The sequence below is a fragment of the Oncorhynchus clarkii genome, chromosome 1 (genome assembly GCF_045791955.1).
Source record: "Oncorhynchus clarkii lewisi isolate Uvic-CL-2024 chromosome 1, UVic_Ocla_1.0, whole genome shotgun sequence".
In the NCBI taxonomy this organism is placed as follows: Eukaryota; Metazoa; Chordata; class Actinopteri; order Salmoniformes; family Salmonidae; genus Oncorhynchus; species Oncorhynchus clarkii.
Window position 1 is genome coordinate 61384359 of NC_092147.1, and position 25160 is coordinate 61409518.

General features: G+C 42.0%; 1 protein-coding gene across 2 annotated transcripts in view; it reads left to right on the plus strand.

Annotated features, from left to right (window-relative positions):
• Positions 1-6090: 6090 nt before the first annotated feature.
• LOC139410065 (insulin-degrading enzyme) overlaps positions 6091-25160 on the plus strand; it is a 46740-nt gene continuing 27670 nt past the window's right edge. The window contains exons 1-11 of one of the 2 annotated variants that reach the window (XM_071155505.1): positions 6091-6265; positions 7228-7410; positions 8295-8502; positions 10413-10582; positions 11682-11804; positions 20812-20924; positions 21068-21230; positions 21820-21912; positions 23214-23305; positions 23803-23883; positions 24277-24380. In XM_071155505.1, the coding sequence (XP_071011606.1) occupies positions 7251-7410; positions 8295-8502; positions 10413-10582; positions 11682-11804; positions 20812-20924; positions 21068-21230; positions 21820-21912; positions 23214-23305; positions 23803-23883; positions 24277-24380 (1307 nt within the window). In that variant the 5' untranslated portion in view covers positions 6091-6265; positions 7228-7250. Of the gene's footprint in view, positions 6672-7227; positions 7411-8294; positions 8503-10412; positions 10583-11681; positions 11805-20811; positions 20925-21067; positions 21231-21819; positions 21913-23213; positions 23306-23802; positions 23884-24276; positions 24381-25160 lie in introns of both variants that reach the window. The other variant, XM_071155512.1, reaches the window with a different exon arrangement.

Below are 25160 nucleotides of genomic sequence, written 5' to 3' on the forward strand. Positions count from 1 at the left end.
CAGCTACGTAACGTTACAGAAAACGTTATCCCCCCCAGAGTGGGTGTGTGATGCGCCTGTATCGTATAACAAGAATAACCTTTATATGAAAGAGGGTGTTTGGTCATTAAGCAAACCAGCAGCGTTATGATTTGGATCACTTTGAGAGACGAAAACAGCAGGTCCAGGACAAGGTAGCACATCCGGTGAACAGGTCAGGGTTCCATAGGCAAAACATTTGATTTCCCACAGTGGTAGCCAACGACGGACAAACCAGGACAACATACCATGTCTTCCATTCCCACGTGCTTCAAAGCCTGGCGACCCCTGTGAGACAGAACTAGATTGATGCTTCTTCCTTTGACTATTTTGGCTTGGCGGATATCTGGCCAGGATCATAGATAGAAAGCAATTTCAAACATTAAATAATTATGAGACTCAAATCTAACATACTCAAGCACCTTCTAATCAGAGTTTATTTGCACGTGCACAGGATGTAAATGGTACAGTGAAAATCTTACTCGCAAGCTCTCCTCAAAAGTACAGTACACTTCATCAAAAATGTTCACAAATAAGTCATAAAAAGTCATAAAAATAGTGATGTTGGAAATACATACACAATAAAAATATACAGTATAAACTATAAATTGTGCTAAAGTGAATGGTTGACCTGGTTGAGCTGCTTGTCAATCCAAGTGTAATATGTCTGCATCTGGTAAATGCTTGTGAAACCAGTGTCATATAAATCATATGCCAATGGTAATAACTTATTTTGTAACTAAAATGTATATTTAGATTGCTGTGTGATAGCTACCAAGACAAATGGATTTAAAAAAATGGAAATGGATCAAAAAATATATAGATATATGGTTACTGCAAAGCGATATCCGAGAAAGAGATCAAGAGTGAAAGATCAAAATTGTCAATTACTGGTAGGATTTACTCCTCTGTACAGGATGTTTCTCTTATGGCCTACTAGGAAAAGTATAACCAGTGATACTACTGGTTGTTAACAACCTCAATTCTGTTAGCTATGTTATTCAGTCATGCATTTTACACCATCTATTAGGAGCGAATCTGCAGTGTAGCAAATTGACAAAGCCAAAAGTTGAATAATCCATTGTAGTTTACGTCGTTGTGCTGGAGTCTTGCAGAGTCCTTTTTGTCTTTTAGTGTTCTGAAATTAATTTGTGCATTAGCCGATGAAATTAAAACTTTTTTTTTTTATCGGGGACGGTCAGGGTTTTGAGGGAGGAGCGACCCCGGAACTCGTTGTGGCTTCTCTTTTCCTCACGATGCAAACAAAACACAGAGATAGTTCAGAGTTGAGGAATTTCCCATAAACAGAGAAACAGCTGTCACGTTCTGACCTTTATTTCCTTTGTTTTGTCATTATTTAGTATGGTCAGGGCGTGAGTTGGGATGGGCAGTCTATGTTTGTTTTTCTATGATTTGGGGATTTGTATGGTTCGCAATCAGAGGCAGGTGTCATTAGTTGTCTCTGATTGAGAATCATACTTAGGTAGCCTGGGTTTCACTGTGTGTAGGTGGGTGATTGTTCCTGTCTCTGTGTTTTGCACCAGATAGGGCTGTTTTTGGTTTTCCACGTTTATTGTTTTGTAGTGTTCGTGTTTATCTTTTGTTATTAAACATGAATCAAAGAAACCACGCTGCATTTTGGTCCGCCTCTCCTTCTCCACTAGAGAACCGTTACAGGAACCTCTTGAGCGCGCTGACAATGAACAATGATTTATTTAAGATTGTCTTTGAGTGTCACCGTGTAAGAATTTCCATGACAGTGTCGTTCCATGTTATTTGTTATATTAAACGAACCACCTGCACCTGCTTCTCGACTCCCAGCGTCTACGTTATATGATGAATCATATTTTATTATATTTTAAATCTGTGGGGCTCCAAATCTAAATATTTTCAGGGTACCTAAATCAACCTCAATGCTAAATTTGGTGTGCTCATCTCAAAATAGCTCTTCTGCCCTGTAAAATTGTATTCTTCTCAGGTCAAACTTTTCGGGCCTAAAAAGTTCAATGAACCAGAGGGCAATCAGACCCGGCCTGAATGGCCCAGATCTTTACAAACAGTGGTTCCCAAACTTTTTATAGTCCCGTACCCTTTCAGACATTCAACCTCCAGCTGCGTACCCCCTCTAGCACCAGGGTAAGCACACTCTCAAATATTGTTTTTTACCATCATTGTAAGCCTGCCACACAAACACTATACGATACATTTATTAAACATAAGAATGAGTATGAGTTTTTGTCACAACCTGGCTCATGGGAAGTGACAAAGAGCTCTTATAGGACCAGGGCACACATAATAACATAACCAGTAACCAATTTTGCTCTTTATTTAGCCATCTTACATATGCAACTGGATCCTGGACTTCCTGATGGGCCGCCCCCAGATGGTGAGGGTAGGTAGCAACACATCTGGAGCCCTCCAGGGGTGCGTGCTCAGTCCCCTCCTGTACTCTCTGTTCACCAACGACTGCATGGCCAAGCACCATCATTAAGTTTGCAGACGACACAACAGTGGTAGGCCTGATCACCGACAACGATGAGACAGCCTATAGGGAGGAAGTCAGAGACCTAGCCGGGTGGTGCCAGAATAACAACCTATCCCTCAACGTAACCAAGACTTAGGAGATTATTGTGGACTACAGGAAAAGTAGGACCGAGCACGCCCCCATTATGTTCCAAATTCCTAAGTGACAGTTCAGTGTGCTAAGGACATTGAAAATTCATCAATAACTGCATTGGGAATGACTTAGCTAGTCTCTTTGTACAGTGCCTTGCGAAAGTATTCGGCCCCCTTGAACTTTGCGACCTTTTGCCACATTTCAGGCTTCAAACATAAAGATATAAAACTGTATTTTTTTGTGAAGAATCAACAACAAGTGGGACACAATCATGAATAGGAACGACATTTATTGGATATTTCAAACTTTTTTAACAAATCAAAAACGGAAAAATTGGGCATGCAAAATTATTCAGCCCCCTTAAGTTAATACTTTGTAGCGCCACCTTTTGCTGCGATTACAGCTGTAAGTCGCTTGGGGTATGTCTCTATCAGTTTTGCACATCGAGAGACTGAAATGTTTTCCCATTCCTCCTTGCAAAACAGCTCGAGCTCAGTGAGGTTGGATGGAGAGCATTTGTGAACAGCAGTTTTCAGTTCTTTCCACAGATTCTCGATTGGATTCAGGTCTGGACTTTGACTTGACCATTCTAACACCTGGATATGTTTATTTTTGAACCATTCCATTGTAGATTTTGCTTTATGTTTTGGATCATTGTCTTGTTGGAAGACAAATCTCCGTCCCAGTCTCAGGTCTTTTGCAGACTCCATCAGGTTTTCTTCCAGAATGGTCCTGTATTTGGCTCCATCCATCTTCCCATCAATTTTAACCATCTTCCCTGTCCCTGCTGAAGAAAAGCAGGCCCAAACCATGATGCTGCCAACACCATGTTTGACAGTGGGGATAGTGTGTTCAGCCGTGTTGCTTTTACGCCAAACATAACATTTTGCATTGTTGCCAAAAAGTTCAATTTTGGTTTCATCTGACCAGAGCACCTTCTTCCACATGTTTGGTGTGTCTCCCAGGTGGCTTGTGGCAAACTTTAAACGACACTTTGTATGGATATCTTTAAGAAATGGCTTTCTTCTTGCCACTCTTCCATAAAGGCCAGATTTGTGCAATATACGACTGATTGTTGTCCTAAAGACAGAATCTCCCACCTCAGCTGTAGATCTCTGCAGTTCATCCAGATCAGTCTTCTCCTTGTATGAGCTGAAAGTTTAGAGGGACGGCCAGGTCTTGGTAGATTTGCAGTGGTCTGATACTCCTTCCATTTCAATATTATCGCTTGCACAGTGCTCCTTTGGATGTTTAAAGCTTGGGAAGTCTTTTTGTATCCAAATCCGGCTTTAAACTTCTTCACAACAGTATCTCGGACCTGCCTGGTGTGTTCCTTGTTCTTCATGATGCTCTCTGCGCTTTTAACGGACCTCTGAGACTATCACAGTGCAGGTGCATTTATACGGAGACTTGATTACACACAGGTGGATTGTATTTATCATCATTAGTCATTTAGGTCAACATTGGATCATTCAGAGATCCTCACTGAACTTCTGGAGAGAGTTTGCTGCACTGAAAGTAAAGGGGCTGAATAATTTTGCACGCCCAATTTTTCAGTTTTTGATTTGTTAAAAAAGTTTGAAATATCCAATAAATGTCGTTCCACTTCATGATTGTGTTGTTGATTCTTCACAAAAAAATACAGTTTTATATCTTTATGTTTGAAGCCTGAAATGTGGCAAAAGGTCGCAAAGTTCAAGGGGGCCGACTACTTTCGCAAGGCACTGTATACAACACAACTGCTCCACTGAATGGAGAGTCTTTACTCTAACTACCACTGTATACCGGTATATGTAATATTTATTATTTGTTTTAGTGTCATATATGTGCGATGAAGTGATGGTAGATGGGCACATTTGGAAAGAAGTGGATTCATCCAAACAGGCTGATTAATCGACTTTCTGATCTAAACATGACACATCCATGAAAACCATACTTGTCCACATGTTGAATGTGTTGACCTTTAAATTAATAGTGTTGCATTTTAGTAAATACCACTGATATTAAATAAATGACACAATTCATTACCGATTACGTTAATCTCTGGCGTCGATGGCATTTGTCAAAACAACATGGTGCCGTGACGGCAAAGACAGTACAGTAGGAACACAGATAGAACAATGAGACAGATATTTCACCAGATTTATAAATGTGAAGCATCCACTTGGCGTTTCCCCTCACTACCAAATATGGTAGTGAGAGGAAGCCCACTGCCCGGCAGTGGGAGAAGATGGAACTAGATGGATTTTGGTCAACATTCTGCAACTTTTCTCATCGATGAAACATTTGATCTCAAAACCGTTTTCTCTTCCCAAAACTAAAATCTGTTATGAACCGAGTGGATTAAGTTTTGTAGACTTTACCCTTTGCAAACGTTTTGAAATTTGCATTGCTTAGAAGGAGTGCAAAGGTGAATTGAGTTATTGCACACACGCACTTCACAGAGGAGGTGTTCTCTAACGGAAATATGCAGACGCATACACGCCAATAGGATCTCGCTAGCTCGTGCTTGGCTCTGCCCACCACCTTGCTTGTTCTGCACACTATGACTCATTTGTTCCCATTGGCAACGACAGGCTGTTGTCTATCTTGGTTTAGTTGTACAAATCTTTGGTAGAAAGACACTAAAACTGCTTCTCCAATAGAAATCCCCGATTACACCTGTAGGCAATATCATACCGATGTTAGCTAGCAAAGCTCATGCGTAGAAACCTGACAAAGTGATATTAGGATATATAAGTTATCCTGTACGAGCTTTGTGCCGAATACATTACATTGTTGCAGGTGTCAAGCTTATAGGCATGTAGCAGCAGTGTGTATGAGTGAGGTTCCTAGATGTGAGAAGTGTGCAGAAGGGCATGAGACAAAGGAATGTGTAGCATTGGGGAAAGTTGTGGTATGTGTTAATTGTTGGGGTGCCCAAGTGGCTGGGGATCAGAAATGTCCTGTGCGAGAGAGGCAGGTTGAGGTTTCCAGGGTTAGAGTAGTGCAGAAGTTCTCATGTGTTGAGTTAGTGAAGAAAGTAGAGGAAGATGGGTCAAGGGGGAGGGATCCTGAGAGGAGTGGTGTGAGTAGCAGATCTGTACCAGTACAGAGGGATAGGCCAACAAGATATATATGTTTTAGTAAGATTGGAGTTTTAGCATTTATAGCAATGGTTATAAACTGTACTGCAGTGAAGTATTGTAAGTAGCAGAAAATGTAGGTTGTGGTGGCAGCTGCAGAGAGGTATTTGTGTGTGGGAGACTTGACATCAGAAGGGTTACATTGTCTTAAGTGGCAATGTCCCTTCCTTTCAGGTTATTGACCTGAGGTAGGACTAAATAGATTTAAATAGTGGAGTAGGGTGCTGTTATTTGTTTTATTTTTTTGTGAGTGTTGTGTTAGATTATGGTAGTGTATTTGTTTATTTATGGGTTATTTTTCAAGCAAAGTACTCCAGTCTAGTAGGTGGCAGTAATGAAACATTTATTGGATGCCAACCGCCGTTAAAACCTATCGAAGAAGAAGTTCTCTCTGATTTTGTCTATCTGAAGAATGTATGCCGCAATGTTTTAGTCGACCGGCCCAGTTATTAACGAGACAGCTTCTGGTTGCGGCGAATAGTTTGTACTTTAATCAACATTTTAAGTGAGTGTTAAATGTCAGATACTATCCACTTTAAAATCTCTCATGAAATTAGCAAATAATGAAACAGCTAAACGTAACGTTACTTAGCCACACAGTGACAGCAGTAGCTAGCTTTGCTACCTAGCTAGCGCGGGCTGACTAAGCATTAGCAGGATAGCATTTATAGCTAGCTCCGTAACACAAGGTAGCAAATTATCTTTAATAGCTAGCTAACCAAGGAAATATATATTTATAACCAGCCAGTCTAGCTACCTCGCCTGGGTGTACCAGATACGCACAAATTCTAGCTAGCTAGCCTAGGAATCATGTTAACCAGTTAATGAGATTAATCTCTGCTGGCGTCACCCGGCTGTTCCAGTGCAAACTCAAACCAGCCAAGGAAAAATACACTCGTGCTTTGAACAAGGTATTTTAGCTTGTAGTAAACCAGTAGCTAGCTATCATAACTCATATGAGTTGTTTACTTGGTGTATGGAGCTGTTTAACGGTAAATTGTTAATTTATTGAGGAGTGTGGTTAGTAACGTTAATCCATGTGTTTGCTGTTGTTTTCATAGTGGACTGGTTGATACACCCAGATATTGAAAACTTATTTTCAGGTCAACCTATTCAATTCTGCATATCTGCCTGTTTTGAAATCATTGTTTATTTTCAATGTATTTGTAAAAATCTCCGACGCGCTCGTGTGCACAGTACTATCTGTCCGCTGTTGACTGAATGCTGGCGCCTGCTCAGCCTATGAAGGGCAGTCAATCCTCCAACTTGATTCTTGATTGAGGCACTGCCAATTTGGGATCTAAATATGGCACTTCAGTTTGGGAAGTCCATCCACATTGCATCACTCAGAATGCTCGCCAATATACACCCCCCCACCCCCTGCCCCCCCTGCCTGTAGATTGCTTGTCTAGTCAAATTCTAAATAGTGGGTAGAATAATAACAAGATTATGCCCTGTGCTGTACAGGCTTGCCGTCTCTGTCCCTCAGAATGACAGACCCTGCCATGAAGAGGGTGGTCAGTGAGATCCTCCGCTCTCCAGAGGACAAACGGGTCTACAGGGGTCTAGAGTTCACTAATGGCCTGAAGGCCGTGCTCATCAGTGACCCCACCACAGACAAGTCCTCAGCAGGGCTGGACGTTAACATAGGTGCAGTATTCACCACCTCTAGCCTAGCCTTCAGGCAGTCTCCCAGCCATATTCTTAACACCCGGACCCCTGGTCTCCCTCTTTCATTATTTTTCTACTGGTGTCTCCACCCCTCTCTACTCCTCCCATAGCAAACCCAATCTCTCCTTAAATGTTATCTCTCTTTCTGTGTCTTTATTTATTTGTTTCAACCCCTGTTAACATTGTCTCTGGTATTTGTGTAAAATGTTATGCTTCCATTTCTCTTTTTTACTCCTAGTTTATTTCCCACAGGTCCACATTGAAGAGTATCCTTTTATAGCACTCACTTTCTACCTCTGTTTTTCTCCCTTAATTTAAAAACATGCTCCGGTACTATTTTTTTAAACCTCCTGCTTTGAGCTGGATTTGTCAATGTGTAGTTCATACGTGCAGAATTACTGTTTTACCTCAATTAGCCACGAAATCCCTAGTTTGAAAGCGACTTTTCTTGAAGCTGTGCCCTAAATTTCCTGCAACATGGGCCAGCTCCCTACCAATTCAAGTTCTCGCCAACGAGCTTCAGCCCTTCGCATTTGAGTGACAGCTAGCAAGAGGCCTGCCCAGCGTTAGCCAATGAGGTTGCAGGCCGGGCCCAATGGCTAAGTGGTCACAGCAGAGAGAGCGCAATGATGTGCACATATGTGACACAGTACACAATTTTCACGGACCACTTTTGGCTCGTGTGTGCTACTTTCAGAACTACTGGTTAAAAAGTATACAAAAGTGGTTAAAAACAGCATCTCTCCAGTGTTATGGCTGCCAGCAGCTTAACATCAATTTAAGTTGTTTTATTTTATGCACAGCAGTGTGTGGAAGCAAATAAACATACTAATTATCTGTTCGACACATGTCTGCAACCTCAGGTTCTTTGTCGGACCCAGGGAACATATCAGGCATTGCCCACTTCTGCGAACACATGCTGTTCTTGGGCACAGAGAAGTACCCCAAGGAGAATGAGTACAGCCAGTTTCTCAGTGAGCATGCTGGCAGCTCCAATGCCTTCACCAGTGGCGAGCACACCAACTACTACTTTGACGTATCCCATGAGCACCTGGAGGGAGCACTAGACAGGTGGGTTCATTAGGGCACAATGTAGACATGGACTTTTTGCAACATGGACTTTACTTATTGGACAACAAGCATTTCTTATTGGACAAGTTCAGCTAGCCCTTCCCCTTTTGTTTCCTTTCTTCCGTTAGGTGCTTTTTGAATATGACCCAGGTTATGGCATAGAAATTCTCCCATGACTCTCCCATTTTGACAGCTTGGATGTGCCACTGTAACCCGATTAGGCTGTCTGTGTGAAATATTATGTTTTTCCTTATGACTATCCAATTTATGTTGCTGTAAAATCCCTCCCAAACTGGACTGGCCTCTAGTTGGCAGAGAAGTGGTATAAAATAAGTTTTCTTTACATATTCAACTGAGCCCTCTGTTGTTTTTCGATGTTGAATAATTAACTACTCAGGTTCTATAGAGCCACATGATGTGTGTAGACTAAGTGGGTGTTCTCTAAATATTAATATGGGATCCATCCTCTGGGTCTACCTGATGTGCGTTCAGTTTGCCTGAACTTGTGCAATGTTACGCAACGGTTTGTACCGAACAACACGTTTCCCCAATAACGTTCCTGTATGTTCTTGAACCGACTTTAAAGTATGTTTGGTGGGTGTGGCGTGGTGTGGCTGTAGCAACGAGTGACAACGTATTTAAATGGCCGAGGTAATGCTGTCAGCGTTCTACAACCCAACCCCCTCCCAGTTTTTCAATTGGTTGTTCAGTGCAGCACCGTTTCCGTTCAATTGAACGTTCCAGAACGTAAAATAAACGTACTGAACACAGCACAGGCGTTAATCCCAGAGAGCCACCAGGACACGAGTCTCCAGTTTGTGTCAATTTCACCCCTACCTGTACCTGAGACCTCAAGGGTGGAATTGGTTTCTTTAGCTCTCATCTTAACTAGGCGTGGGTAAGTTGAAGGGTTACTTTTAGAATACAAACCATTGGATGGGGAAGCTTCAGGTCCCCGTCTTGAATGATGAGGCCTTTTTTAGAACACGCGCCTTTCCTCAGTCCATAACGACAACTGTGTTACCTAAATTATGTGTTTTGGATAGAGTACTAGTGTATCCTCTAGCTGTAGATTTGGCTTAAGCTTACCCACTTTGTAATAATATTGCCTAGGAAGCACCTGTTCAAGCCTCAGTTTCTCATCCTAATAGTGCCATAGTGCTGCTGGTAATGCATGAAAACCATCTGGACAGCAATTCATTTAATTATTTATTAGGCTTTCTCTTTTCAAACGCTCATGAACGTAATGGAACACTGGAGTCTGATCTGGGTTTTGGAAGCCATTTTTCAATCCATATCATGAACCTTCAGAGAATAGTGCTACAAATGAAGGATGGTTGTTGAAAATGGGTGTATGGGGCTACCATAATAGTTTTTACAGGTAGAGAATGCCATTTGAATATATAATTGGACAACTTGCTTGTGTGACATCTCAGATTTCTGCTTCATCCAGCTACGTATGTTGACGATCTGTAGCTGCAGGCTGTGCAAAGCCTAGCTGTGGATGGCATTTACTTTGGCCAATTCACTTAATTGCAGTCATTCTGCTCTGCATGGCAGTTGATCTTGCTCAGTGGCATTCAAATAGCTTTGCGTACAGGTCTGCCAAATGTCACTGCTGTCTTGAGTCTGCAGACGAAAAGTATACATCTGAATTCAGACAGTGGGATTTTCCACATTTTACTGTAGTCAAACACTTCTGGTTTGGAACCATAAATAGCGCACGCACACACCTAATACACCTTTTGCACAGTCATCACCTGAAGGCCTTCACCAGAACAATCAAGTTCATTTTCAAAATAAATTAATCCAATGACCCCAGTGTTCTAATCTAAAAAGCCTATTCTACTGTTTTTGCTTAGTATACATGTTAACTTGTTAAATTAATGTCTTGTCCTGTATGTATCTAGGTTTGCTCAGTTCTTCCTGTGCCCGTTGTTTGACGAGAGCTGTAAGGACCGTGAGGTGAACGCTGTGGACTCCGAGCATGAGAAGAACCTGATGAATGATGCCTGGAGGCTGTTCCAGCTGGAGAAGGCCACTGGCAACCCCAACCACCCGTTCAGCAAATTTGGGACCGGTAAAAATCTCACGCCACCTTACATACTATAGACAGGGGTCAACCCAACCCAGCTAGTATCAACCCACGGTCATGTTCGTTAGGCACAAAATGGAATACAACAAACTGAAACAGGACTGAAAATGGAGGAACTACCAGGACTTCCTCTTCCGTTGCAAAACATTTAGGTACAGTTTTCCCGTTATGAACATGACCCGGCAGTCCTGTTTAAAACAACTCAATTCCTCTCCGCCTTTAATGTGCTGACTCTTTCTCTCTCTGATTGTGTTCTCATATGATTAGACTTAGAGTTGCTCCCAGGCAAGAAGAGCCAGCTGGTGGCAGTGTTGAGTTATATAAGCTTTATTTTCAGCTTATAATGGACCAGCTCGGGCCAAAACACTCAATAATAAGCGAATGTCGGAGACAAACACAGCCATGACAGCCTTCACAAAAACATCAATTTCTTAGAAATGCCTAAAGGGACACTTCAACACAAATACATTTTCACATGTATACACTATGGTGCTGGAGATTATTAATATTTTGACCATGAAGTGGTGAAGGGTCCCTTTCACAGTTTCAATCTCTCCGGGTGTTCTAGATGTTGTGTGGCTCTGTTATTTGTTTTAGCATAGGGAAATGCCCACCAGCTAGCCTGCCACAGATGAAGTGCTAGATTTGGGCTGTGGTTGTGTAGGCTAATTAGTAAAGTGCTAGCCCATAGAGGACAGAAAAGTGGTCAGTCTGTCACTGAGGGCCTTACTCAAAATTGAAATTTCATCACTGTTGGGATTCATTTCGTTCACCCATTGGTTTTCTTAGAACAAGCTTGTTTTCCTTATAAGTGGATGTATTCTCCCTCCCACTGTGGACTGTTTCATAAAGTCCTCTTTGATGATGATATTCTGGCATTTTACAAATTGATTTGATGCTTTGATGTCCTCATTTTTGCCACTGATACTTCTTTTCTTTTTTTCTTCAACACATCATATGACGATAAAGACCCTAGTCTTTTGTCCAGTTAGATCAAGCACTCACTGCATTGTACATATATTACAAAAACATTAATGGATGCATTGACTAGCTGTTTAAGAATTATATCTGGTTGATTGTTCAGGTAACAAGTTGACTCTGGAGACCAGGCCATCCAAGGATGGGATCAACATCCGCCAGGAGCTCCTGAAGTTCCATTCCACCTACTACTCCTCCAATCTCATGGGACTGTGTGTGCTCGGAAGAGGTAAGGGTGTGTTGTGTGTATGGTGTTAGCCGGTGTGTTCGTGTACGCGCCAACGTCCACATATGTAACAAAGTACTTTGGTAAAAATACTTGAAAGTACTACTTAAGTTTTTTTTGGGGGGGGTATCTGTACTTTACTTTACTATTTATATTTTTGACAACTTTTACTTTTACTTCACTACATTCCTAAAGAAAATGATGTACTTTTTACTCCATACTTTTCCCCTGACACCCAAAAGTACTCGTTACATTTTGAATGCTTAGCAGGACAGGGAAATTGTTCAATTCACACATTTATCAAGAGAATATCCCTAGTCATCCCTACTACCTCTGATCTGGCGGACTCACTAAACACATGCTTCATTTGTAAATTATGTTTGCGTGTTGGGGCGTACACCTAGCTATCCGTAAATAGAAAATGGTGCCGCCTGGTTTGCTTAATATAAGGAATTTGAAATGATTTACACTTTTACTTTCGATACTTAAGTTTATTTTTGAAATTATATTTACTTTTTGATACTTAAGTATATTTAAAACCAAATACTTTTAGACTTACTCAAGTAGGATTTTACTGGATGACTTTCACTTTTACTTGAGTCCTTTTCTATTAGGGTATCTTTACTTTTACTCAAGTATTACAATTGTCAGTGGTGGAAAAAGTATCCAATCAGAGAGTTGCTGCTTGGATCAGAGATCTTAAGCTGGTTTATATGGAGGAAATAACCTGTCAGCTATACAGAGCTAAAAGCTCTCACATCCTCTCTTAGGTCACACTAAAGGCTAGGAAGTGCTTTTCTAAACACTCCTCTCCTGGAACTGTCTGGGACTGAGCCCCCAAAACACTCAGCCAAGTCCTGCAGTCATCTGTTTGCTCAGCTGTTTGAACTAAAACTTCCAACTAAAAGTATGGGTCTTATATCACTTAATATTGTGGGGGCTATAGCGCCTACCTAGCTCAAATTCTAGATGTCAGATTAAAATGAGACTATAGCAAAGGCAGTATTGTACGAATATTATTTATTTTATTTCACCTTTAATTAACCAGGTAGGCTAGTTGTTCTCATTTACAACTGCGACCTGGCCAAGAATAAATGTAACAGTATAGCTTCCGTCCCTCTCCTCGCTCCTACCTGGGCTCGAACCAGGGACCCTCTGCACACATCGACAACGGCAACCCTCGAAGCATCGTTGCCCATCGCTCCACAAAAGCCGCGGCCCTTGCAGAGCAAGGGGAACAACTACTTCAAGGTCTGTGCGAGTGATGTCACCGATTGAAATGCTATTAGCGCGCACACCGCTAACTAGCTAGCCATTTCACATCGGTTACATAAAGCAAAGCAGTTCGACACATACAACACAGAGTTACACATGGAATAAACAAACAGTCAATAATACAGTAGAAAATCTATATACAGTGTGTGCAAATGAGGTAAGATAAGGGAGGTAAGGCAATACATAGGCCATGGTGGCGAAGTAATTACAATATACCAATTAAACACTGGAGTGATTGATGGGCAGAAACTGCTTCTCCAATGGAAATCCCAGATCATGCTTGTAGGCAATGTCATGGTGGCGTTGGCTAGCTAAGCTCATGCGCAGAAACACCTCATCAGATCTTACGGTCTTCTCGCAGCGATCTGTGCATGTGCCGCCGTCAAATCAAAAGCACTCCTTCGATATGAAGTTGTTTTTGTCAAATGAAAATGTCTCTTTCAGAAGGATGTAGAAATAACATGTTAATCTACTTAAGTCATTGGCTCGACTCTAGGTTGTGTCTTTACATTTAAAGAAAATTAACAACTCAGGAAGAATGTTTCACTTCTCATTCCGGACCAGACCAAATCTGAACCACTTATATGCTGGACCGGAGTTAGCTGTTCTACGAGTGGTCTGAGGCAGTCGGTAAATCATTTTTTTTTTTCAAGTGCAACTTTAGTAACAATTGTTTTTGGGAAACGGCTCTGGAATTTAACGAAGCGCCTATGAAGGTTCTAACGATGAACTTAGCCTTAAGATGATTTTGGGAAACCAGGCCCTGGACAATAAATTGTGACAAAACACATCCATTTAAAAAAACATATTTTTAAGTGAAAATTAAATTTGTAGGACACTTTTTGCATGTGGAAATGTTGTATAATCACCTTCCGGTGAGAGGTAGGCATTGGTCTGAAACTGGAAAGCATTCAAACCTTCTCAAACAGCCTAATTTATATTCTTTAGAGGAATAATGGACTTTACAGTGTCCTGCTATTAAAATAATGTGTATGTATGTGTGTATATACACTGCTCAAAAAAATAAAGGGAACACTAAAATAACACATCCTAGATCTGAATGAATAAAATATTCTTATTAAATACTTTTCTCTTTACATAGTTGAATGTGCTGACAACAAAATCAAACAAATTATAAATGGAAATCATATTTATCAACCCATGGAGGTCTGGATTTGGAGTGGAAAACCACACTACAGGCTGATCCAACTTTGATGTAATGTCCTTAAAACAAGTCAAAATGAGGCTCAGTAGTGTGTGTGGCCTCCACGTGCCTGTATGACCTCCCTACAACGCCTGGGCATGCTCCTGATGAGGTGGCGGATGGTCTCCTGAGGGATCTCCTCCCAGACCTGGACTAAAGCATCCGCCAACTCCTGGACAGTCTGTGGTGCAACGTGGCGTTGATGGATGGAGCGAGACATGATGTCCGAGATGTGCTCAATTGGATTCAGGTCTGGGGAACGGGCGGGCCAGTCCATAGCATCAATGCCTTCCTCTTGCAGGAACTGCTGACACATTCCATCCACATGAGGTCTAGCATTGGCTTGCATTAGGAGGAACCTAGGGCAAACCGCACCAGCATATGGTCTCACAAGGGGTCTGAGGATCTCATCTCGGTACCTAATGGCAGTCAGGCTACCTCTGGCGAGCACATGGAGGGCTGTGCGGCCCCACAAAGAAATGCCACCCCACACCATGACTGACCCACCGCCAAACCGGTCATGCTGGAGGATGTTGCAGGCAGCAGAACGTTCTCCACGGCGTCTCCAGACTCTGTCACGTCTGTCACGTGCTCAGTGTGAACCTGCTTTCATCTGTGAAGAGCACAGGGTGCCAGTGGCGAATTTGCCAATCTTGGTGTTCTCTGGCAAATGAACAACGTCCTGCACGCTGTTGGGCTGTAAAGCACAACCCCCACCTGTGGACGTCGGGCCCTAATACCACCCTCATGGAGTCTGTTTCTGACCGTTTGAGCAGACACATGCACATTTGTGGCCTGCTGGAGGTTATTTTGCAGGGCTCTGGCAGTGCTCCTCCTGCTCCTCCTTGCACAAAGGCGGAGGTAGCGGTCCTGCTGCTGGGTTGTTGCCCTCCTACGGCCTCCTCAACGTCTCCTGATGTGCTGGCCTGTCTCCTGGTAGCGCCTCCATGCTCTGGACACTACGCTGACAGACACAGCAAACCTCCTTGCCACAGCTCGCATTGATGTGCCATCCTGGATGAGCTGCACTACCTGAGCCACTTGTGTGGGTTGTAGACTCCATCTCATGCTACCACTAGAGTGAAAGCACCGCCAACATTCACAAGTGACAAAAACATCAGCCAGGAAGCATAGGAACTGAGAAGTGGTCTGTGGTTACCACCTGCAGAACCACTCCTTTATTGGCGGTGTCTTGTTAATTGCCTATAATTTCCACCTGTTGTCTATCCCATTTGCACAACAACATGTGAAATTGATTGTCAATCAGTGTTGCTTCCTAAGTGGACAGTTTGATTTCACAGAAGTGTGATTGACTTGGAGTTACATTGTGTTGTTTAAGTGTTCCCTTTATTTTTTTGAACAGTGTATGTGTTTTTAGATATAGGCCAATTGTAAATGTGTATTGTAGCGTCACCTTTATTGCAAAAATAATTAGAAATACACACAACTTAAGCTACATATTCATTTGAGTGAGGTAATGAACTGCCCATTGATCAGCACAGCAATTGATAAAACAGGATCATGCTTGCAAAACGTGTTTCTGTGCTTATGTCAATATTATACAGGTAAGCTAACGATTACAGAAATTAGGAATGGAGGGAGACAGGCTCTATATACCTCCTATATATGTGTGACTATCCAACACACCACCACCTGTTATTATGTTGGGCACCTACTGACCCCAAAAATATGTTATGAAATCGTTTTTTCTCAATGACATGTATGGCTAAAAATATTTAAGTACAGGCAGGCACCACATTACAACAAGACAAAACGCCTCAATCAATCATGATAGTCTTATAAGTATAAAAGCAAAGCTTGCTTTTATATAATTTAAAAACAGCTTGAAAAAGGTAGTAGTATGGGACTAGTGTGGCATTTGTGTGAGGAATCCAATACTTTAACTTGTATGCTGTACAAATCACATTATTGTGGAAGCACCTCTAAGAATATGAATTAGGTTGTTTGAGAAGGTTTAAATCCTAAGCAACCTGCCTACACATTGTTTCAAGTACAATTCCAACATAGCTACTGTAGTAGGTCAAAGCTGTGTGCTGGAAAACCTTGGTAGAGCATGGGTGGAGTAGGCGTTGTGGAGCTCATGTGAATTTCCTTTATTGTTCGGCATCAGACCCCTGCCTACTTCTTCCAAACAAAAATCTTTGGTTCCCCCTGGGTGCACTTTTTGTTTTTTCCCCCAAGCACTACACATCTGATTCAAATAATCAAAGCTTGGTGATTTGAATCAGCTGTGTAGTGCTAGGCCAAAAAACAAAATGAGTTTGGGAAACCCTGCCTTCGAATGTAATACAGTACATTTCAGTCTAAGCAGGGATCAGGACCAAAGAGAATAATTGATATAAGACGTCTACTTTCACAGTTGCAGTTATTTCCCCTTTAATACTGTGTCCCCACCAGCCCCAGTAAAAAAAATCCCAAATAACCCTTGTTCACCTTTCCAATTCTGTGAGCCACAGACGAGCCATGATCCAACGAGTCACTGGGGATACAGTAGGCTGTGTCACTGGTGTGTCCATTACCAGTTGAAATGGTCCATTTAGTGACACCATGTCCTCTATAGTGAAATTAAATGGGCTTGCACTTGGCAGCTGGGTTTACAATGGCATGACTTCATTAATGGCTTTCACAGCTACACGGTTGATAGTGTCTGGGCACATTTTGCTAGCATTATTGACCGCTCTTGTTACTGTACAAGATTCCAAACCTAACTTACAGGATGGAAACAGTGCTTCATCTACATGCAATTAAATGCTACATAACAGATACAGTTGAAGTCGGAAGTTTACATGCACTTAGGTTGGAGTTATTAACTCATTTTTCAACTTCTCCAAAAATGTCACAAAAATGACACAAGTTATTTTTCCTAACAATTGTTTACAGACAGATTATTTCACTTATTCACTGTATCACAATTCCAGTGGGTCAGAAGTTTACATACACTAAGTTGACTGTGCATTTAAACAGCTTGGAAAATTCCAGAAAATGATAGGCTTCTGATAGGCTAATTGACAATTTGAGTCAATTGGAGGTGTACCTGTGGATGTATTTTTTTTATTTTACCCCCTTTTTCTCCCCAATTACGTGGTATCCAATTGTTAGTCGTTATTGTCTTGTCTCATCGCTACAACTCCCGTACGGGCTCGGGAGAGACGAAGGTCGAGAGCCATGCGTCCTCCGAAACACAACCCAAGACCTCAGAAAAACAACTCTAGGCCTCCACAAGTCTGGTTCATCCTTGGGAGCAATTTCCTAACGCCTGAAGGTACCACCTTCATCTGTACAAACAATAGTACGCAAGTATAAACACCATGGGCGTCACGCCCTGACCTTAGTTATCTATGTTTTCTGTATTATTTTGGTCAGGTCAGGGTGTGACGGGTGGGTATATGTGTTTTTGTTCTGTCTATGGTTGCCAAGATTGGTTCTCAATCAGAGGCAGCTGTTTATCGTCGTCTCTGATTGGGGACCATATTTCGGGAGCCATATTCATTGGGTATTTTGTGGGATATTGTCTGTGTAGTTGCCTGTGTCTACACTCGGTTTATATAGCGTCACGTTCGTTTTATTTTGTAAGTTTGTTTAGTGTTTCTTCGTTTAATTAAAGAGTATGTATTCGTGTCACGCTGCGCCTTGGTCTCCTCCTTACGACTAACGTGACAGTGGGATCACGCAGCCGTCATACCGCTCAGGAAGGAGACGCGTTCTGTCTCTTAGAGATGAACGTACTTTGGTGCGAAAAGTGCAAATCAATCACAAGACAACAGCAAAGGACCTGGGGAAGATGCTGGAGGAAACGGGTACAAAAGTATCTATATACACAGTAAAACGAGTCCTATTATCGACATAACCTGAAAGGCCGCTCAGCAAGGAAAAAGCCACTGCTCCAAAACCGCCATTCAAAAAAGCCACACTATGGTTTGCAACAGCACATGGGGATAAAGATCATACTTTTTGGAGAAATGTCCTCTGGTCTGATGAAACAAAAATAGAACTGTTTGGTCATAATGACCATCGTTATGTTTGGAGGAAAAAGGGGGAGGCTTGCTAGCCAAAGAACACCATCCCAACCGTGAAGCACGGGGGTGGCAGCATCATGTTGTGGGGGTGCTTTGCTGCAGGAGGGGACTAGTGCACTTCACAAAATAGATGGCATCATGAGAAAGGAAAATGATGTGGAAATATTGAAGCAACATCTCAAGACATCAGTCAGGAAGTTAAAGCTTGGTCGCAAATGGGTCTTCCAAATGGACAATGACACCAAGCATACTTCCAAAGTTGTGGCAAAATGGCTTAAGGACAACAAAGTCAAGGTCAATGGCAGTCAATAGCCGTCACAAAGCCCGGACCTCAAACCTATAGAACATTTGTGGGCAGAACTGAAAATGCGTGTATGAGCAAGGAGGACTACAAACCTGACTCAGTTACACCAGCTCTGTCAGGAGGAATGGGCCAAAATTCACCCAACTTATTGTGGGAAGCTTGTGGAAGGCTACCTGTAACGGTTGACCCAAGCTAAACAATTTAAAGGCAATGCTACCAAATACTAATTTAGTGTATGTAATCTTCTGACCCATTGGGAATGTGACGAAATAATGAAAAGCTTAAATAAATCCTTCTCTTATTCTGACATTTCACATTCTTAAAATAAAGTGGTAATCCTATGTAGAGGTCGACCGATTATGATTTTTCAACGCCGATACCGATTATTGGAGGGCCAATTTCTTTTATATTTTTTTTAAATATGTTTTTTAAATGTACATTTATTTATTTGTAATAATGACAATTACAACAATACTGAATGAACACTTATTTTAACTTAGTATTATACATCAATAAAATCAATTTAGCCTCAAGTAAATAATGAAACATGTTCAATTTGGTTTAAATAATGCAAAAACAAAGTGTTGGAGAAGAAAGTAATAGTGCAATATGTGCCATGTAAGAAAGCTAACGTTTTAAGTTCCTTGCTCAGAACATGAGAACATATGAAAGCTGGTGGTTCCTTTTAACATGAGTCTTTAATATTCCCAGGTAAGATGTTTTAGGTTGTAGCTATTATAGGAATTATAGGACTATTTTAGGACTATTTCTCTCTATACCACTTTGTATTTCATTAACCTTTGACTATTGGATGTTCTTATAGGCACTTTAGTATTGCCAGTGTAACAGTATAGCTTCCGTCCCTCTCCTCGCCCCTACCTGGGCTCGAACCAGAAACACATCGACAACAGCCACCCTCGAAGCAGCTAGCCATTTCACATCGGTTACACAAGCCTAATCTCGGGAGTTGATAGGCTTGAAGTCATAAACAGCGCAATGCTTGACGCACAATGAAGAGCTGCTGACAAAACGCACGAAAGTGCTGTTTGAATGAATGTTTACGCGCCTGCTTCTGCCCACCACCACTGCTCTATCAAATCATAGACTTAGTTATAACATGATAACACACAGAAATACGAGCCTTAGGTCATTAATATGGTTGAATCCGGAAACTATCATCTTGAAAACAAGACGTTTATTACTTCAGTGAAATACGGAACCGTTCTGTATTTTGTCTAACGAGTGGCATCCATAAGTCTAAATATTCCTGTTACATTGCACAACCTTCAATGTTATGTCATAATTACGTAAAATTCTGGCAAATTAGGCGGGCCAAACTGTTGCATATACACAGACTCTGCGTGCAATGAACGCAAGAGAAGTTATACAATTTCACCTGGTTAATATTGCCTGCTAACCTGGATTTCTTTTAGCTAAATATGCAGGTTTAAAAATATTCACTTATGTGTATTGATTTTAAGAAAGGCATTGATGTTCATGGTTAGGTACACATTGGAGCAATGATACGCACCGCATCGATTATATGCAATGCAGGACACGCTCGATAAACTAGTAATATCAACCATGTGTAGTTAACTAGTGATTATGATTGATTGTTTTTTATAAGATAAGTTTAATGCTAGCTAGCAACTTACCTTGGCTTACTGCATTCGCGTAACAGGCAGTCTCCTCGTGGAGTGCAATGAGAAGCAGGTGGTTAGAGCGTTGGACTAGTTAACTGTAGAGATTGAATCCCCCGAGCTGACAAGGTAAAAATCTGTCGTTCTGCCCCTGAACAAGGCAGTTAACCTACCGTTCCCAGGCCGTCATTGAAAATAAGAATGTGTTCTTAACTGACTTGCCTAGTTAAATAAAGATTAAATAAAGGTGTAAAAAAATTAAAAATCTGCCAAATCAGTGTCCGAAAATACAGATTTCCGATTGTTATAAACTTGAAATCGGCCCTAATTAATCGGCCAATCCGATTAATCGGTCAACCTCTAATCCTAACTGACCTAAGACAGGGAATTGTGAAAAACTGAGTTTAAATGTGTTTGGCTAAGGTGTATGTAAACTTCCGACTTCAATTATATTTGAAGTGTTTTGTCATTTGAATTGTTTGAGTATGATTCCAGGAAGATTGACTATCTTAATAAATGAAACTAATCTCGCCCTTTTTCTCATTCACAGAGTCATTAGATGAGCTCACCACCATGGTGGTTAAGCTGTTTGGCGAAGTGGAGAACAAGAATGTGCTTATCCCCGAGTTCCCCAACCACCCCTTCCAGGAGGAGCATCTCAAGGTGAGCTCCTTAGTTTCTCCCTCCAAGACACAAATCATTATATGGATACACAATCAAATACATCATCCCATGGAAAAGTTGTGCTTCTGAGGTACTTTTTGTTTTCTCAATTCAAATATCTCATCCCTAATTTTCCTTCATAGCAATTCTACAAAGTGGTGCCTATCAAGGACATTAGGAACCTGTATGTGACGTTCCCTATCCCAGACCTGCAGAAGTACTACAAGTCCAACCCAGGCCACTATCTGGGCCACCTGATAGGCCACGAGGGCCCAGGGAGCCTGCTGTCTGAGCTCAAATCCAAAGGTAGGCCAGAGGGCTATGATTAAGAGAATCTCCGTTTTAATATTTAGGGCTTGATAGAATGGTAGAAACTCTTCTGCAAACTGAGTACTCAGTTCTGCCATCTCTGGTCTCTTGGACCTCCCACTACGGGAGGGTAGCTCCCGCTCAGCCCAGTCAAAGCTCTTCTCGGTCCTGGAACCCAATGTTGGAACCAGATTCCTTCTGAAGCAAGGACAGAAGAGTCCCTATCTTCTGAAAATGGCTGAAACCCTATTTCTTAAATACCCCCCCCCCCCCCCCCTTTTGTGAACTATACTCCTACTTGATTTTTATTAGAACATTTGTACTTGTACTGACTTTGCTGATGGGTACTATTTGTTTGGGGGGGGGGGGGGTGTACTTACTATGACAGATATGTGGTTGTCCCACTTAGAGATCTTAAGATGAATGCAGTAACTATAAGTCACTATGGATAAGACTCTCTGCTAAATGAATAAAATGTAGAAATATGTAAGTCTTAATTATTCAAGGGTTTATACTGGCCGTACATGCTGTAGAAGTGTTTGTATTTGAATTGATCATGAGAGCTTTGCCCTTTATTCTTGTGCAGGCTGGGTAAACACGCTGGTCGGAGGCCAGAAAGAGGGAGCTAAAGGCTTCATGTTCTTCATCATCAATGTGGACCTGACAGAGGAGGGACTCTGTAAGCATTAGGATCTCAGGGATTGTGTTTTGTTCATGTGTTTGTGCCCACACCCTCATGTCATAAAGCTGTCTGTGTGTGGCATTCGGAAAGTATTCAGATCTCTTGACTTTTTCCACTTTTTGCTACATTACAGCCTTATTCTGAAATGGATTAAATAAATAAATCTTCACACAAAGCCCCATAATGACAAAGCGAAAACAGGTTTTTAGACATTTATGCAAACCTTATTTACATATGTATTCAGACCCTTTGCTATGAGACTCGAAATTGAGCTCAGGTGCATCCTTTTCTATTGATCATCCTTGAGATGTTTCTACAACTTGATTGGAGTCCACCTGTGGTAAATTAAATTTATTGGACATGATTTGGAAAGGCACACACACGCCTGTCTATATAAGGTCCCACAGTTGACAGTGCATATCAGAGCAGAAGAGATGAAGGAGATTGAAGGAATTGTCGGTAGAGATCTGAGACGACACGATTGTCGAGGCACAACTGTGTCCCCAAGAACACAGTTTGGAACCACCAAGATGCTTCCTAGAGCTGGCTGCTTGGCCAAACTGAGCAGTCGGGGGAGAAGGGTCTTGGTCATCATCTCTATGGTGAAGCATGGTGGTGGCAGCATCATGTTGTGGGAATGTTTTTCAGCGGCAGGTACTGGGAGACTAGTCAGGATCGAGGGAAAGCTGAACGGAGGAAAGTACGGAGATCCTCAAAGAAAACCTGCCCCTGATTACTCAGGACCTCAGACAGGGGCAAAGTTTCAACTTCCAACAGGACAATGACCCTATGCACAGAGCCAAGACAGTGCAGGAGTGGCTTCAGAACAAGTCTCAATGTCCTCGAGTGGCTCAGCCGGTGCCTGGACTTGAACCCGATAGAACATTTCTGAGGAGACCTGAAAATAGCTGTGCAACAACACTCCCCGTCCAACCTGACAGAGCTTGAGAGTATCTGCAGAGAAGAATGGGAGAAACTCCCCAAATACAAGTATGTTGCGTCATACCCACGAAGACTCTGCTGTAATCAGTGCCAAAGGCGCTTCAACAAAGTACTGAGTAAAGGGTCTGAATACTTATGTGATATTTCATTTATTTATTTTTTATACATTTGCAAAAATTTCGAAACCTGTTTTTGCTTTGTCATTATGGGGTATTGTGTGTAGATTGAGGGAATTTTTTTGTATATTTTAGAAAAATGAATGTAACAATGTGGGAAGAGTCAAGGGGTCTGAATACTTTCCGAATGCACTGTATGCCCAACCTTGCCCAACGCTGAAGTGTCATTTGTTTCTGTAGTGCACGTGGATGACATCATCTTCCACATGTTCCAGTACATCCAGAAGCTGCGCATGAAGGGGCCTCAGGAGTGGGTCTTCCAGGAGTGCAAGGTAAGTACAGCACTGTAGTACCACTCACTTCGAGTTTCTGGCTAATTTCAGAGTGGCAGGTAGCGTAGGGGTTAAGAGCTTTGTGCCATTAACCGAAACGTCGCTGGTTCAAATCTCTGCGCCGACTAGTTGAAAAATCTCTCTGTGCCTTTGCGCAAGGGACATAACCTTAATTGCTCCTGTAAGTCACTCTGGATAAGAGCATCTGCTAAAATGACTAAAATCTTCTCACTGTTTTAGGATTGAGGGTCGTGCTGTCAGAAAACAATCAGTCAACTATTTATGCATAGTCCTTTTCACAAAACCAAAATGAAGTCAGGACCAAGACTGAGAAACGGACTCAAATCGTCTTTGTGGTGGCCTCATAGTTAAACCTCTGGTGTATTTAAAAGTACACATGGATTACATCTGAATTGTCTCATTGTGTTGCTCAATCCTCTGTATGTAATATGCTTTATTTGCATGTGATTGACATGTGACTTGTCTCTCCACCGCAGGACCTAAACACAGTGGCCTTCAGGTTCAAGGACAAGGAGCGGCCCCGTGGCTACACCTCCAAAGTGTCTGGATTACTGCACGTAGGTGGTGCTCTCTCCATTTCTTAAGGTCATCTCCACGGTGATGCACTGCAGCTCCGTGGCTCTGTTTGATGATGATGTCATCAGACTGCCTTGTCTACCAGCCTCTTATTTTGTGGGTAAAACTCAGCCCCAGTCTAAATTAAACTGACATTCCTGCTAGAGTCAAAATATTACTGTTAGCAAGGCAGTCATAGAGGGTAGGATGTCCAGTGTATTTTGGTCTGTTGATTTTCTTTACCTATGTGTGCGTATCTTTTTTATTTTTTGTGAACTAAGCAGAGCACCAGTTCTGTGTTCCAGTGAACCGTGTTCCCCTGCATGTGATACAGTAAAATGCATCCCCCATTGTTAGCACCTAAACCTGTTTTTCTTTTGTCCTTTGTTTTGCAGTACTACCCTCTGGAGGAGATCCTAGCAGCAGAGTACCTACTGGAGGACTTCAGGCCAGACCTGATAGAGATGGTGCTGGACAAGCTGAGGCCAGAATACGTCAGGTTAGTTCGGCTTGTTTTATTCTGTTTTCACATTCGTCTTTCCAGCATGGTTTCAGCGACTGTGGCGAATGCATTATCAAACCAGCGCAGTCCAGATTGGCTCAGCTCAGTTAGTTTGGCTCAGCTCGGTCACAGGGTACCAGCGCTCCACTCAACTAAGAGTACACGCCTATGACACTTCTGTTTTGAAGTGCATTTTGATAAACATATTTGTAATGTCCTATATAATTTTTTTACCTTTTAATTATTTATCCTGGCAGGTCAGTTAAGAAGAAATTCTTATTTACAATGATGGCCTACACCGGCCAAACCCGGATTACGCTGGGCCAATTGTGCGCCGCCCTATGGGCCGGTTGTGATACAGCCTGGAATCGAACCATGGTGTCTATAGTGACACCTATAGCAATGAGATGCAGTGCCTTAGGGTCTCCCGAGTGGCACAGCAGTCTATCTCCACTATATATGCAAAAGTATGTGGACAACCCTTCAAATGATTGGATTAGGCAATTTCAGCCACACCTGTTGCTGACAGGTATATACAATTGAGCACACAGCCATTCAATCTCCATAGGCTAATCTGGGTTTGGTTACATTTACATGCCGAATGCACAGTGCCAACAGTGAAGTTTGGTAGAGGAGGTATAATGGTCTAGGGCTGTTTTTCATGGTTCGGTCTAGGCCCCTTAGTTCCTGTTAAGGGAAATCTTAATCGTACAGCATACAATGAGATTCTAGACGATTCTTTGCTTCCAACTTTGTGGCAACAGTTTGGGGAAGGCC